Source organism: Syzygium oleosum, unplaced genomic scaffold (genome assembly GCF_021117445.2).
Source record: "Syzygium oleosum isolate NSW1041296 unplaced genomic scaffold, Sole_v2.1 Sole_v2.10, whole genome shotgun sequence".
NCBI lineage: Eukaryota > Viridiplantae > Streptophyta > Magnoliopsida > Myrtales > Myrtaceae > Syzygium > Syzygium oleosum.
In genome coordinates, this window is record NW_026607494.1 from 7,919,991 (window position 1) to 7,935,280 (window position 15,290).

The following is a 15,290-nucleotide window of genomic DNA, read 5'->3' on the forward strand; positions in this document are numbered from 1 at the left end:
GCAAATTCGCACCATCTCTCATTTTTTGCCGCAAATATTATCAGATGAATGAAATTTCTCTCAAATAAAGTGTAAATTCGTCATCGTAATTGGTTGCCATACTCGTAGGTACTTTTGTTTATTTGTTAATTTCATGTTGCAGGTCAAGTGATATAACTGCCTCGCATCTGATTTTTAGTCCGATCAACACGAACCCATTTGTGTCATTTGACACGACTCCCACGATACGATGTGCTAAACAACTGCGGAACTCAAGATCCGCACTTCCCAAAGCACAGAGCGCGCTACTCGACCTCTTCTTGCTCTATACAACCGTTTCGACATCCGGTTGCCGTACCGGCCAATTCAACCGGTTCCCATCGAGTAACTCGTTACTATTCTTCTGGCCCCGTTCCCAGGCTGAACCCGGACCATTGCCGGCGGGAACCGCGTACCGTCCGGCGGCATTTTCCGACGTCCCCATTTCGGAAAACACCGGAAAGTGTCCTTTTTCTCTGCCCTAAAAAAGGGGGGAAGACATTAGATATTTTTAAATCAAGATAAGAACTAAGCAAAGAATATTGGTGGCAGTTGCGCATTTACTTCTTGAGAAGCGCGTTTGCAAACTTGGAAAAGTTCCTCATTCTCGTGCTCTTTAAAAAAAAAAAACGCACACAGGGGAAAACAGGAAGGAAGACCCCAAAAAATGAGGTCAAATCTCTACGCTTGGACCAGACCAGAAGGGAGCCTTTCGCTTTTACCAAGCAAAACACATCCCCCCGCGTGCCACTCTCTCTCTCGCTCTCGCACGCACAAGCACCCACTGCCGCTAGAGAGAGAGAGGGAGAGAGTGAGAGAGAGAGAGCACCTTTGCAGGCTCTCTCCAGCTTCACCTTCTGTACTGCGGTAACTGTAAAAACAGAGAGAGAGAGAGAGGGAGGGACAGACAGAAACAGAGCAAAAGAGGGGGCGGTGTGAATGTGGAAAGCCACTGGCGGAAAGAGAGAGGAAAGAGAGGAAAAGAGGGGAGCTGAATAAGGGTTCTTGCTTTGGACTTCAAAGCAGAGCCTCTCTCTCTCTCTCTCTCTAGAGAGTTAATTTTATATGTTTGTTTTCTTCTTGCCCTCTTTGAATAATCGCATCACACCCAACAACGAGACTCCGAAACCGCGTGTGGGTGTGTGTGTGTGTGTGGTGGGTGACTTCTGAGAGCGAGCCAGCCCCGGAATTCAAAGTCTTTACCGTCGATTCAACCCCCCCAACTCTTTCTTTTTCTCGCCTCTTCGTCCCTTAAATACATTCCCATCTCTCTTTTCCCTTTTCAGCTCTTGGTTTTACAGCGATTTTCTGCGCTTTGTCTCCCTCACCCTTCATTCGTCCTTCGAACCCCTCCCTGAATCGGCTGTTTTCCACTTAATTTCGTGAGAGATCTTTGGTGGGTTTCGAGTTTCCGAGCCGTATCGGGCTGAAAGTTTCGAGCTTTTTTCTCCTTTTCTGGAGCTCTGTTTTCTTGATTCTATGGTGGTTGCGTAGGAGGAAGAGGTCAACGCTATGGCATCCGAAGTTTCGTCCTCGCTGTTATTCTTTCTGGTGATAATCGCTTGCTTCTGTCGATCAATCTCTGAGATACATGGCCACCAGAGCCTCAATTCAAATGTCTCCACGCTCGCCGGGATCGAATTGCCCAGTCACATGAGCTTCAATGCCGGGTCCACTTCAGCGAGCTCTGGTTGCAGCCTCTCGACCTCTGAGAAGCCCAAAGACACGGAGTCGTCCTCGGCCTTTACACAGGCTTTGACCGCTGAAGAAGAAGAAGAAGACGATGATTGTGATCATGGTGGGGAGAGGGGAGAAATGGACGGCGATCGAGCTTCTTCTGCACGGGCCGAGTCGGAGCCGCCGCAACACCGAGAGACGGTCAAGCTCCACCTGAAGCACCGGCCGAGGGGGGACGGCCGCGGGATGAAGCCGCGAGAGTCCGCGGAGGAGTTCAAGATCGGGGACTTGAGCAGAATTCACACCCTGCACAGGAGGGTCACAGAGAAGAAGAACCAGAACACCATGATGAGGCTGAAGAAGGACAAGGCCGCGACGACGCAGAGGCGGCCGAGGAAGGTCGTTGCCGATGTGGCCGACCCATCGCCCGCGCCCGCGCCGTCCCTGGAGGCCTACGCAGGCGGGCTCTCAGGCCGGTTAATGGCAACTCTGGCGTCCGGCGTGAGTCAGGGCTCCGGTGAGTACTTCATGGACGTGTTCATCGGCACTCCTCCTCAACACTTCTCGTTGATTCTGGACACCGGCAGTGACCTCAATTGGATCCAATGCGTCCCCTGCTACGCCTGCTTCGTGCAGAACGGGCCGCATTATGATCCCAGCGACTCCACTTCCTTCCGCAACATAAGCTGCCGCGACCCCCGGTGCCATCTGGTCTCCTCACCGGACCCTCCGCTGCCGTGCAACTCTGATTCCCAGACCTGCCCTTACTTCTATTGGTACGGCGACAGTTCGAACACGACCGGCGACTTCGCGCTCGAGACTTTCACGGTCAATCTCACTTCGCCTGCGGGGAAGTCCGAGTACCGTAAGGTGGAGGACGTGATGTTCGGGTGCGGCCACTGGAACCGGGGGCTCTTCCACGGGGCAGCGGGGCTGCTCGGTCTTGGGCGGGGCCCGCTCTCCTTCTCCTCGCAGCTCCGGTCCCTCTATGGCCACTCCTTCTCCTACTGCCTTGTGGACCGGAACAGTGACACGAGCGTGAGCAGTAAGCTCATCTTCGGCGAGGACCGGGGCCTCCTAAGCCACCCCAATCTGAACTACACTTCCTTTGTCGGCGGCCAAAATAATCCGGCCGATACATTTTACTATGTCCAGATCAAATCGATAGTCGTCGGAGGTGAAATCCTGAAGATCCCCGAAGAGACATGGGCTTTAGGAACAGACGGCTCAGGTGGCACAATCATCGACTCCGGCACAACGCTCAGCTACTTTGCAGATCCTGCCTATGATGTGATCAAACAGGCATTCCTGGACAAGGTCAAAGGTTACCCTCTGGTCCAGGACATTGAGATCCTGCACCCTTGTTACAACATCTCGGGGGTCGAGAAGGTGGAATTCCCCGAGTTCGGGATCGTGTTTTCCGACGGGGCCGTGTGGAACTTCCCCGTCGAGAACTACTTCATCCCGCTGGTGCCGGGCGAGCTGGTGTGCCTGGCGATCCTGGGGACCCCCCGGTCCGCGCTCTCGATCATCGGGAACTACCAGCAGCAGAACTTCCACATCCTGTACGACACCAAGAAGTCGCGGCTCGGGTACGCGCCCATGCGGTGCGCCGAGGTCTGAAACCCCTCGAAAAGCCCCCAAAAATTTCCGGGTTTGATCAGGAGAGGGAGGGAGGGGGGAGGGTGATGTTGTAAACACTGGGTGGTATAGGGAGGTGGGGAAACGAAAATTTTTCATTCTTATTGTTACAGCAAAGTGTAAAAATACTTCGGGATTAGATTCATTCCATTCCATCCTTTTCCCCGGAGTTCCGGGTTAGCATCGCAACTACGTACGCCGCACCGGTAAAGAGGGGATATTCCAGATTCCGAGCCGCCGCCACCGGATTAAACCGCCGATGACTCTGCCCTTTTGCCCTCTTAAATTTGCTGTCTTTTTTTACTGCAGATAGCTGGTTGATTGAATACACAAAATCTCATTTTGCAGCAGCAAAGAACCATCTGTTCATACTTTCATTCTTTCCACAGTTGCGTGATTTTTCCAAGTTGGTGTCCTGTTCCTTCGATTCAGATTTCGTTGTTTTGTCTTTGATCTCTTCGAGGGGCTCTGATGAAGCAGCGCATGCCAACAAAGAATAGTCAACGGACAGGCGTGTCCTCCTCCCGCACTCCTTTAAAAACAAATGAACTGGTCAACGGTTAGGTTGCCACTTCACTTTCTATCAAATAAAAAATGATTGTTATACCTTTTTTTCTCAAATTTTTTCTTAACGAATTATTATTAGACTATGATTTTTTTTTGATTTGCCATTTGTATATTCGGGTCGGTCAATTGTTGTTGTCACTTTCGGTTTTCAGCTCACTTTGACATCAAAGTTCCCTCGTTGATCGGTCATCCAAGATCCCCAAGCAAATTTGCAAGCTCAGCCTGTCTATTCTGTCCTATGACCGGATCGATATATATATATTAATTTTTTCGTTAAATTATGAAAATGTATTGACATACGCTCGTTTCCGTGGTGATATACGATAGACGGAGTCAATCTTTACACAAAAGATGCAACGCAACATGCTGACGTCTAGATGTGAAGAGCCCGTGTTAAGCAGCACACCATAACAATTTGTGAGACCACCTGTTGATAAAATGAATGCGTGGTTTTAAAATTTACTTATTTAAATAATTTTCAATTTTTTTTACTTAAAAAATGGTTGGTCATGCATATATGAAAATTTTCAAGAACTTTTTTTTAATTATATGTTCTTTGCATTGATTTGTTGTCTTCTTCAGGCCAAGTTTAAAATGTTCATTCCTCTTTTTCAGTTTCATCCTAGTAAAAATGCCAATTTGTCCCCCAAAACAAATGGAAGTTGCCAATTTGCCTCTTACAACCACCGAATTTGCTTTAATACTTATCAGTTAGCTAAAAATCATCTAAGGCTACATTTGGTAATTGAGATAAAATTCAGAATAGGATAATCCTATCCCATGTTTAGTGCCTACTCAAAATAGGATAAAGTCGGATATAGGAGGGATATAGCCATGATGAAATTATTCCATGGAGGATGTGGGATAAATGCGGATATAATTTATAATATCCATAATATAAAAGTTATTTTTCTCGAATAACAAACTTGTTAAATTAATAAAAAAGTAAAATAATCTTTGAATATATATCATCTTTGAATTTTAATATTAAAAAATCAAAATAACAAAAAAATAACAATAATTTTGTTTTTATTTATTCTTATTTTTTATTTATATATTCAAATTTATTTCTATCTTATGATATAAATCTCATATATATAAATAAATACTTTTAGTATTTATACTTATTACATATTTAGGTATATCAGTGTAGTTTACTATTTAAAAAAAAGTTATTAGAGAATGATGGAAGGGGAAAAAAGAAATAAAAAAGTAGAGGGAAAAATAATAAAAAATAAACAAATAAAAATGAAGTAGGTAAGAGTGTCGTGAGAAATTTTTATTATCTTCGTTTGTGCAATTTTTAGGTTCATTTACACTAACATGACGTTCATTAAAAATAACGGACATGGTAAGATGTGAAAATATCCGGCTTTATTACTGCGATTCACCAAACAGTAGATATAATATATCAAATTACTTGGATTTTATATCCTATCATATCAAGTTCTATCATTGCTAGAAATCCAGACGACAAAACGCAACCTAAAGATTTAGCTCCATCACTTCATATAGAAAATCAATGTGATTAAATGGAGCGAGATAGGGCCTCCTAGACCAATAGCTTATGAAGCTAATTAATAAGAGGTGCGTGAATCACTTGCTTTTTAGTTCTCCAAATTCTTATTCCAAATATGCTATGCACGCTATAAATGATGATTAGTCTTTGTCTCAACGACACATTGTATGATGATGAATCGATGTGGTTAGATGTGGGAAGATAGCGTATCGAAATTCTTATTTCGAATATGTTATGCACGCTAAAACTGATTAAAGTCTCTGTCTCAATCACACATTTTATGATGACGAATCAATGTGATTAGATGTGGAAGATAGGGTACCCTTCTAGATAGATAACTTAAGCTAATAAGAGGGAAGTGAGTCACTTGCTTTTTAGTTTCCGAAATTCTTATTCCGAATTAGCCAATGCAAATTAATGATTAAAATGATGATTAGTCTTTGTCCCGATGATGCGTTTTATTCCATCACCAGCATCTAATTATGCCGAGCAAAGCTATTTTATATTAAAAGAGGCACTTGAAAAGGCAAGAAAAATGACCCTGTTAATAAGTGCTCAAATAATTTGCGAGGTCAAGAGGAGAAGAGCTAGACGATCCAGATGATTGATGGAAGAAAGACCAGACATAACCCAAACTCTTGCTCTCACCAAGAAATACGCCACAGAAAACACGCACCTTGAAGAAAACTATACACGTGTGCGAAAAGCGAAAGTTATTTCGAGATTTGAACTTTTCTTAGAAGATTGTTGTGAGGTATAAAAGAATCATAAAATTAAAATTGAAGAGACTGATTAGCAACTTCGGTCAATGAGAGGAGGGCAAAGTTGGATACGACTTTGACAATATGGAACAAATTGACATGTCCCTCGTACCATCAATTTCTAGGCCCATGAAAACGGCCCGAGGGGCAGCTTCCAATAAGTGGGATGGACCACGACCCACTCCCACCTTCTCCATACCACATAACATTCATTGGTCTTTTTAAGAAAAATATAACACCTAGCTTCATCTGATTTCAAAGATTGGGGATGATCTCTAGACCGACACCATATACTCAATTGCTCTAAAAGGTTAGACCATCTGATGAAAGCGCAAATTTCCTATATAAGGATTCCAACATGTTTGAATTTTATTGGGTCTCGACAAGTTCGGCAAATATGAATTGTTTTTTCTTTCAAATGATAGATGCACCTCGAATATTATGATCGCGAGCTCACTACTTGTAAAATCAATTTCAAACGGGCTGAAATCGTCACGTTTTGCATTCAGTGAGGGTCGAAGCCTCGTGCTTTTAGCTCCATACTTGCTGCCATGAGTTATAGACCCGGATTGCGTCAAAAACCACAGAAATCATGATCAAACCAAAGCCTCCGGAATTTGACCATCTAAACCACCCACCACATGCAATCGCATCAACCTTCACAGACTGCACGTTGGATCATTTGACCAAAAGTACATGTCGTGAATCAGTGACACATCGTTTTGGTTGGTTTACAACGAGTCGCCAAAGAGAAATCAAGATGATGGATGCCTATCTGATGCAGCTTCTGGTTTTTAGCTTTTGGATGTTCAAGATTCAAATCAAACACACAGCCCTCTTAATATAAAAAAAAAAGGAGCACAAGAAATCTAAGTTTTAGGTAATGGTCAACGCTTCAAATTTTCAAGAACGTATATGTAGTAACAGTAAGAGAGCCACATTGTATTTTTTTCATGATTTTTTTTAGAGATTTTTTTTTGTTTTGACAGGAAATTAGAAATGGGCTTTTTGTGGCTGGCTTTGATCCAAATCAAACATGAGTTTGGGCTGGACATACTCCCTTGAACTGGGTGGAGTACAGAGAGAGATTACATTAAGACTGTATTTGGCGGGCCGGATAAAACATTAGGTTATATCCTATCCGGTGTTTGGAATAACGTGAAATCCAGATATTACCGGATATAGCTCGGATATAGTCTGGATAAAAAAAATGTCACTTATTAGGGGATGTGATAGACCCGGATAGGTTATCTGAAGTTTAGAAAATTGATAAAAAAAAATTTATGGTTATTTCCTCACTTCTGCGGTGATCGCTCTTCCTCTCTTTTACCGAGCACCACCATCATTAGACTCTAATGGCCACCTCTCCTCCCACCAGCTCCTCTGGTCTAACTCGTTCAGAGTGACGCGGTTGAGGAGCTCTGTTGCGCAAGCTACCGCCTCCATCAAAGCGAAGGCGTCGGGCTTTGATCAGGATCACGAAGCTCCCCGCCAGGATGGAGTTGAGCGACATAAGGAGGCAGTGGAGAGTGTGGCCGTCGGACTTGAGGAACCACCAGCGAGAGAGGTGCGGCCAGCAGTGACAAAAGGCACGTATGCAATGAAAAACGATCTAGATGGTCGGGGCTTTCCACAACGAACTGTGCAACGACGGTGGAGGGACAATTCACTCTTGCAAGAATGGTGTTCATGAGGAATTCAACGGAAAACTTGCCAGGAGTAAATAAAGTAGTGAGCTCTTCAGGAACTGCTGGACATGCTAAGATGGTCGGAGTTGCTGCAGTACTCGTCGGCAATTACTGATTGTTCGCTGGGAGTTTGCAAGGAAGCTTCGTTGGTGCAGATGGAGAGGTGGGGCCGACGAGCTCCGGCGCCGCTTCATTATCCTATCCGACATTATCCTATTCAGCAAAAATGTTTGGACAACCAAACGCAGCCTAAAAATTTTCCCAAATTCCAAAGTGACAAAGCCGGGGAAAAGTACGAAAAAAGTCCTAAACCTATTGTCTTGATACTAATTCAATCATAAACCTTTCAATTGGGCCAATTTAGTGCTAAACCTTTTTACATTGGTACCAATTCAGTTCATTCGGCCAACTTAGGCCGAAAATCACTGATGTGGACGCCAGGCATCCTACATGGCACGGTCGGCACTGACGTGGATAATTTTAAATAATTTTTTAATAATTTTTTGAATTTTTTTTTGTATTTTTTCCTTTTTTTTCCGTGTCTTCTCCTTCCTTGGGCTTGTGGCCTGTGGCTGGCCACTGGCCAAAGGCGAGGGTGTCGTGGCCCTCGCCAACCATAGGGGACGGCTGCCCTTGTGGCTCGCGGCCTGGGGAGTGGCAAGGGCGATCCTTGCCCAGTCCGCGGGGGTCTAGCCCTTGCTAGATCCGATAAGGGCCGCCCTCGTCCAAGCCACGAGGGTCCAGCCCTTGCCCTCGTTGGAGAGGACCGCGACGCCCTCGTAGGCGCTCGGCCGACCACAGGTTCAAGGAAGGAGAAGTCAATGAAAAAAAAGGAAAAAAAAGAAAAAATATTAAAAATCCAAAAAAAAATATTTAAAAAATATATAAAAATTTGTTTACGTCAGCGCTGGTCGTGCCACATAGGATGGCCGACATCCACGTCAGTGATTTCCAGTGTAAATTAGCCGGATGGACTGAATTGATACTAATGTGAAAGGTTTAGGACTAAATTGATCCAATTGAAAGGTTTATGACTGAATTGGTACTAGTGTAATAGGTTTAGGACTTTTTTGGTACTTTTCCCGACAAAGCTGTGACAGATGGATCCGTTGATGACTCCAGTTCTGGGGCAAATTTAGTGATAACTTGGACCCCGTGGAATGTTAATTTGAGAAGGGATAACGACACAAATGGTGTCTGAACTTTGATCAAATATACAATGTGATTTATGAATTTAAAATCAATTCAATGTGGTCCCTGAACTTTAGTCTAATGTTCAATATAGTCCTTGAACTTTTAATTTCTTCGATGTGATATGAACTATATTAAAGTATTCAATATAGTCCCTGAACTTGAATAAATGGAATGACTGCATTGTACATTTTCATATAGTCTAGGGACTGAATTGAACGTGTATCAAAAGTTCAAAAATCACATTAAACAAATTAAAAGTTTAGGAATCATATTACACATTAAATTAAAATTTATAAATTATTTGTGTCATTTTTCCGTACTAGAATGGATAACATTGAAAGAAAGTATGACTGGTTTAATCACGAAGAAACGGATGGTTGGGGAGTTGGTGGGAGTCACCCCCGCAGCTCCAGCTAACCCAAATTTCATCTAATTTAATCTAAACTCATGTTCACCAGTTTCGCGGAAAAAGAAAGAACTATGAGGAAGGGGGTGATGGAGGTGGTAGGTGGAAGGAGAAGTGAAGGACAGCAACGTTCTCTTACGACTGTGTCGTCTTCTAACTCTATGCACTGACCTACCATCTAACTTGGAAGCCCACCCACCGTATTCATTCCTACTATCAGAGCTTCCATTCCTTGTTTTGTCAGCAACAAAAAGGCTTGTCCCCCACCCTCTCATTCTCTCTCTCCTGCATTCAGACCATCACAGGTTCCGTGCACTTGTGAGCTTGCACTCTGCTTCTTCCAATCTTTTTTTGCTTACGTGACCTTGTTTCTGGATTGTGAGTTTCTCGTGTCGTGTTTGATCTGATGTGCTCAATGGGTGTTCTGGTTATTGTGGGCTTTCTTCGTTTCTTGAAATCTTGAAGTTTGTATGCCCACTCTCGTGACGTAGGTGTTGCTTCTTTTGGCAGATTTTTCCCTTTTCTTGTTTCACTTGGATACCCTCAAATGGCAAAGGAAGGGGTGACCCAGGAAGAGGAGGTAAGCAGGGAGTGCTTGATTGGACATGCCAGCGAGCAAATTGTGTGCGCTTTGGTACCAAGTGTCACTGGATCGTCTGTAATGCTCAAGTCTTGATTTGGTCTTCTATAGGTTGTTCTTGCGGAAGAAGTTGATAATATAAGGGTGATCACCTTAAACCAGCCCCGCAAATTGAACGTCATTTCGTCTAGAGTGGTATGCTGGATTTCTCTGTGTTATAGCTCTTCTTCCTAGTGACATTTTTTGAGAAAGCTGTCGTTTACACTTTCGCTTGAATCAGGTTTATCTGCTGGCTGAATACTTGGAGAGATGGGAGAAAGATGAAAATGTACAACTTGTGATCATCAAGGTTAGTTCCGAAAATGTGTCTTGCTTCGGTAATATTACCACTGACTTATCAGGAGCATTTCTTCTTATACTGATCTTACAAGTAGAGTCATTGCACTAATTGACTGGACAAGTCCAGACCAGAAATAAGTAGACTTGATATTTTACAGCATCTTGCTATCCATTGAATGTTTTGATTGTCAAAGTTCTTATGGTTGTTAATACTTGCAAAAGGGAGCCGGTCGAGCTTTCTCTGCTGGTGGAGACTTGAAAATGTTCTATGATGGCAAAAAATCAAGTAAGGAAGCTTCGCCGAAAGTAATAATTTCAGTGCTACATCTATTAGTCTCAGGTCTCAGCATCCTTTTAGTATCTACGATACAGAGATAATATACTTTGCCTCTGTTTTCCCTTTGCCAGAGGATTCCTGCCTGGAAGTGGTCTATAGAATGTACTGGCTTTGCTATCACATCCATACCTACAAGAAAGTCCAGGTACCTCTTCGAACTTTGATCATTGTCGTATATTGTATATGAAAGAAAAAAAAAAGCTTATTGATGTCTTTTGAAAGGTCGCTCTTGTTAATGGAATCTCAATGGGTGGAGGCGCGTCTTTAGTGGTACCAATGAAGTTTTCTGTTGTCACGGAAAAGACGGTGGGTAGCTGATTCATTGAATTTCTATATTGTAGCTCTAAAAAATTTTATTTAAATTTAAATATACTAGTATCTTTTCTCTGGGCAAGTCCAGTTATAGTTGCATATTTGGCATATAGGTTTTTGCTACTCCAGAAGCGAGCATCGGGTTTCATACTGATTGCGGTTTCTCCTACATGCTTTCCCATCTCCCTGGACGGCTGGGTAAACGCATTTAGAGCAAGAAAAGTTCAAATGGATATGACTTTCTTTTTGTATTTCTTTCATTTTTGACTCCATGTGGTGATTATGTAGGGGAATACTTGGCTTTAACTGGTGCGAGGCTGAATGGCAAAGAATTGGTTGTAGCTGGACTAGTGACCCACTTTGTCCCTTCAGAGGTCAGCTGCAACTCTAATTATAGTTCTCTTCCCTCTATGTTTGCACCAAATTGCATCGTGCTTTTGATGCTGATTCCATCCATTCTTTTCTACTGCTGAAAATCGTCCTGGAAAGTTAAAAGGCCTATTCTTTAATTGCTGGTACAGTCTTGTGCCCTCAGAAAACTTGCATGCTGGGTGGCAGTGATTGCTAAATCTCTTTTTCAAATGCCATTTGAAAAAAGAAAAATAGATGAAAGCATAGTCTCTCGACTTCTGAATATGTTATGCCAAGCCACTTGTGTTTCTGTCTCTCTGTGGAAAAATAATCAGACAGTATACATGGATACGGCAATCTATACCGAAATGTTATAAATTTGGATAAGCTTTTGCAGTAACTTAAACCAGAAAAAAAGAATTGAGAATTGTCTAAACGGAATGTTGACCATGCACTAATCGATCAGCTTTGTCTCGAACCATCTACTTCATGAAACATATACTATTTCCCGATGCTGAATTCTCCTGCTTATGTCTAGTCTATCTAAGGTAGATGCAGTTTAAGGTAACACTTCGTCTTATAGACTGAATAGACTCAGCTGTTGTATTAACATGCACGTAAAGTGTCAGTCTTGATCTTCCCTGTTCATGAATCATGTTCCTCCCTCTATGTGTCAGCTAGTCAGCTGAGGTATTCTTTCTTTGCTTCAAGTCAGCCCAAGTATTCAAAAGTTTGTAGAGGAAGAAATTCAAAAGGGATGATGCAAATGGGTAATCGTTATGAAAGACTCTATGACGACCATAATTTAGCTTTGCAATTTTTATTCTGATTCCTTTCCTTTACAACTTCAGTGAATCCTTATTTACTTTTGTAAGTCATGCCTTCTGATGTTCAAGCTCAAACACTTATCCTACTTTGAAAAGTTGGATTTAGTCAATGGTTCCTTTGCTTTCAACTGTATACAATAGGCAATCATTACTATCATGACTAGATGGGGATTAAATGCAGGCTATTAGGGTGTGAAAATTTCAAATGTTCATGAAAAACTTTCTCCAAATGCATAGTATTGTTATTTTTTTTTTTTTTGTGAATCCCGCCCATATGTTTTCATCTATTTGATTCCAATCATACAATGATCATTAATAATGCGGCTACTAGGACAGTATGCGTGTGATGCCAACTTATTAGGATTTCATTCTTTTGGTCCAAACTGCCAGTTATAATAATCGGTCTGCTTGGTGATTTGCAGTTCTGCAGCTCATATGAACTTTCTAGACTCGGTTTAATTTATATTGGTACTTGCTTGTAATTTAGCCATTGAACTGATGTCACATGCATCATGAATCATAGGAGACCTTTGTCTTGGTTCTTGATGATCTGATGATCGCTTGTGAGTTCATTATTCCAATTAATATCTTTAGCATACTGTGGAGGTAGTAACGCATTCTTCATTCATTTTAGAAACTTCCTGAGCTGGAGAAGCATCTGATGAGTTTGAAATCCGGTGATGAGAATGCCATTAGGTCTGCAATTCAAGAATTTGCAATAGAAGTTCAGCCCGATGAAGAGAGTGTCCTGAACAAGTAATGTGTCCATAAAGCGAAGCCTCCTATGTGATATTCTTACTTTAACAAATACTTTAAGATTGATCGACCTGAACTTTGATAAATCCAGGAAGGCTGTAATTGACGAGTGTTTTTCAAAGGATAATGTTGAAGATATCATAAAATCATTGGTAAGTTCAATGGTCTTCCAGAATTCCCATGGTTGAGCTACTCCTGAAAGTGAAGATATAATGACAAGAGTTGTTTGTGGTTTATATTTCAGGAATGTGAGGCAAGCAAAGAAGGGAATGGGTGGATAGGACCGGTGCTCAAGGGGCTAAAGAGATCATCCCCTACTGGATTGAGAATGACCCTAAGATCGGTATAACTTTTGACAGGATTTGTTATGACAGATAAATTAGTGCAAATTAAGAAATTGACTTTATGTACAAAATAAACAACTGCGTTTTTTAAAGACTTGTATCATTCCTAAACAAAGAGAAAAGCAAAGGATTTGTTAATCTACAGATATTGAAAGCAAAACACATCCATATCTTTTCACTGAGCCTGAATATGTAAATAGAAACCACTCCTGGTACTTGTCCTAGCACTACTTGTCTAATGTTTAGTGCCCTTTCGGATGTCCAGGTGCGTGAAGGCCGCAACCAAAAACTGTCTGAATGTTTGAGAAAGGAATTTAGACTAACAATAAACACTCTACGAATGGTGATATCCGAAGATGTATATGAGGTAAACAACGGTTTCTACTAATAGTACTTCAGTCCACTTTAGTTTTACTGATGCAAAATCGCTTCTTCATCTCTAATGTGCTATTTTGTTGTCCTCTGTTACGTTGAAAAGGGAATCAGAGCTGTTTCTCTCGACAAGGACAATTCTCCCAAGGTGATCTCTCTCTCTCTCTCTCTCGCTCTCTGATGAAAACAGATATTCGTCTGGCCTGTGCCAAAACTTCTGTGCTCATTAAGTTGTTGCAATTGCTACACAGTGGGATCCGGTGACTCTTGATAAAGTGGAAGATGACAAAATCGATCTCGTGTTCCAACCATTCCCAGATGATCTTGAGCTCCAGATCCCAGAAAAGGAAGAATGCAGGTAGGAATTATCTCTAACTTCTCCATAGGATTGTATCATGTACCGAAACTTCTTAGTTTTAAGCACCGAACCACGCTTCGTTCCATCATTTAGTAACTGCGTCCTCATGTGTCAATTACACAGGTGGTCTGGGAAATTTGAGAGCACGCCGTACTCAGCTATGCAAGTGACGAACAAGACAAGCTGAAATTTTGCAGTTTCTATAGCTTGCGATCTCCCGTGACATGTTTCCCTCAAGATGATGGAGTGAACTGTGACGATGAAGAGTGCCTGCTATGAATGCGCTATGGCAAGCGTTTCTATCGGCTAGGATTGGTGTACTGATCAGAACTTCCCTTGTTACTTAACTTGCATATCAAGAATATGAATTGTAACAGAATCCAAACTCAGAAACTCTAATAATCGCACAATGATCGCCGACGGGCGACAGGTTAGCTCAATGCTGCGCAATCTGGCATGACAGCTCTCAAAGAGGCTGAAGAGTGGAAAAATACTGTTCATCGGCTTGTCCCTATAAGTATTCTACCATGGGTAACGTTTTCCTAAAACAATGTCAGTGTTTGATATCTACTCAACAATGAACTGCTTTATTCACCTAATCTTAGGAGCTAAATGCAAGATTATGGGCATGGAAAACGACTAATGGGTCAGCTACCACATCACCAACTTTTGAGCTATCATAGCGTTCCCGATTTTGTTGCTACCCGACCGAGGATAGGGGCAGTCGACGCCGCTTCCGGTAAAGTCACGGCTTCTCTATCTTTAGTGATGGCGGTAATGATCAGTCCGTCATCAATTCCCATTTTTAGTTAGGAAAAATACGCGTTTTGCTCTTTTAGGTTCAAAATTCTCGATCTAGTAATATTTATCATGTAATATTATAATAGTTTACACGTAAATTGACGGGTAAAATCAATGAGATAGGAAAAAACTTTTGGCCGCAGTGATTTGGTTTAGCATTTGGAATGGGCTTTTGGGCTCTAAAGTCCTTTGGTCTAATGCAAATGACGTTTGGTTTGTTCTTTTTTAGAATTTTGGGGAAATGCAATTACAAATAGATTTTTTTTTCTTCCAACTTTACCTCGCTCAATTTTCATAATTTCATAAATGTCCTCGAAAACCCTAACTTGCCAGCAAAGGCCTCAGCGACCGGTGAGCGGCTGGCAGTTGAGTTCGGCCGGCAAATAGTTTATGAGATTTTTTTTTCTAAAAAAATTAGCGATAGTCCTTTCAAAAAATTGTA

The 15,290-nt window shown here is 42.1% G+C and overlaps 2 protein-coding genes across 5 annotated transcripts; both read left to right on the forward strand.

Moving 5' to 3' along the window:
• Positions 1–1,208: 1,208 nt before the first annotated feature.
• Positions 1,209–3,986, forward strand: LOC115685851 (aspartyl protease family protein 2-like). Its single transcript, XM_056315385.1, has 2 exons — positions 1,209–1,414; positions 1,513–3,986. Exon 2 carries the CDS (start codon positions 1,531–1,533, stop codon positions 3,316–3,318), a length of 1,788 nt encoding a protein of 595 aa, XP_056171360.1. The 5' UTR covers positions 1,209–1,414; positions 1,513–1,530; the 3' UTR covers positions 3,319–3,986.
• A 5,538-nt stretch (positions 3,987–9,524) lies between these two features.
• LOC115685774 (3-hydroxyisobutyryl-CoA hydrolase-like protein 5) lies at positions 9,525–14,487 on the forward strand. Of its 4 annotated transcripts, none has more exons than XM_056315528.1 (16): positions 9,525–9,850; positions 9,997–10,051; positions 10,163–10,246; positions 10,332–10,400; positions 10,613–10,676; positions 10,799–10,872; positions 10,950–11,033; positions 11,153–11,237; positions 11,328–11,413; positions 12,852–12,973; positions 13,065–13,125; positions 13,218–13,316; positions 13,583–13,684; positions 13,796–13,837; positions 13,941–14,047; positions 14,171–14,487. In XM_056315528.1, exons 2-16 carry the CDS (start codon positions 10,019–10,021, stop codon positions 14,232–14,234), a joined length of 1,176 nt encoding a protein of 391 aa, XP_056171503.1. In that variant the 5' UTR covers positions 9,525–9,850; positions 9,997–10,018; the 3' UTR covers positions 14,235–14,487. The 4 variants fall into 4 exon arrangements, with proteins under 4 accessions (XP_056171503.1, XP_030466752.2, XP_030466751.2 ...); XM_030610892.2 differs by having other exon boundaries at positions 9,525–9,849; positions 9,982–10,051; XM_030610891.2 differs by having other exon boundaries at positions 9,525–9,789; positions 9,982–10,051.
• The last annotated feature ends 803 nt before the right edge of the window (positions 14,488–15,290 follow it).

Excerpts from the sequence above, each read along its gene's own strand:
- LOC115685851 (XM_056315385.1), top strand. The coding sequence starts at position 1,531 with ATGGCATCCGAAGTTTCGTCCTCGCTGTTATTCTTTCTGGTGATAATC.
- LOC115685774 (XM_056315528.1), top strand. The coding sequence starts at position 10,019 with ATGGCAAAGGAAGGGGTGACCCAGGAAGAGGAG. Across the intron at positions 10,873-10,949 it reads ATACCTACAAGAAAGTCCAG|GTCGCTCTTGTTAATGGAAT; the intron begins GTACCTCTTCGA and ends GTCTTTTGAAAG. Across the intron at positions 12,974-13,064 it reads GAAGAGAGTGTCCTGAACAA|GAAGGCTGTAATTGACGAGT; the intron begins GTAATGTGTCCA and ends TGATAAATCCAG.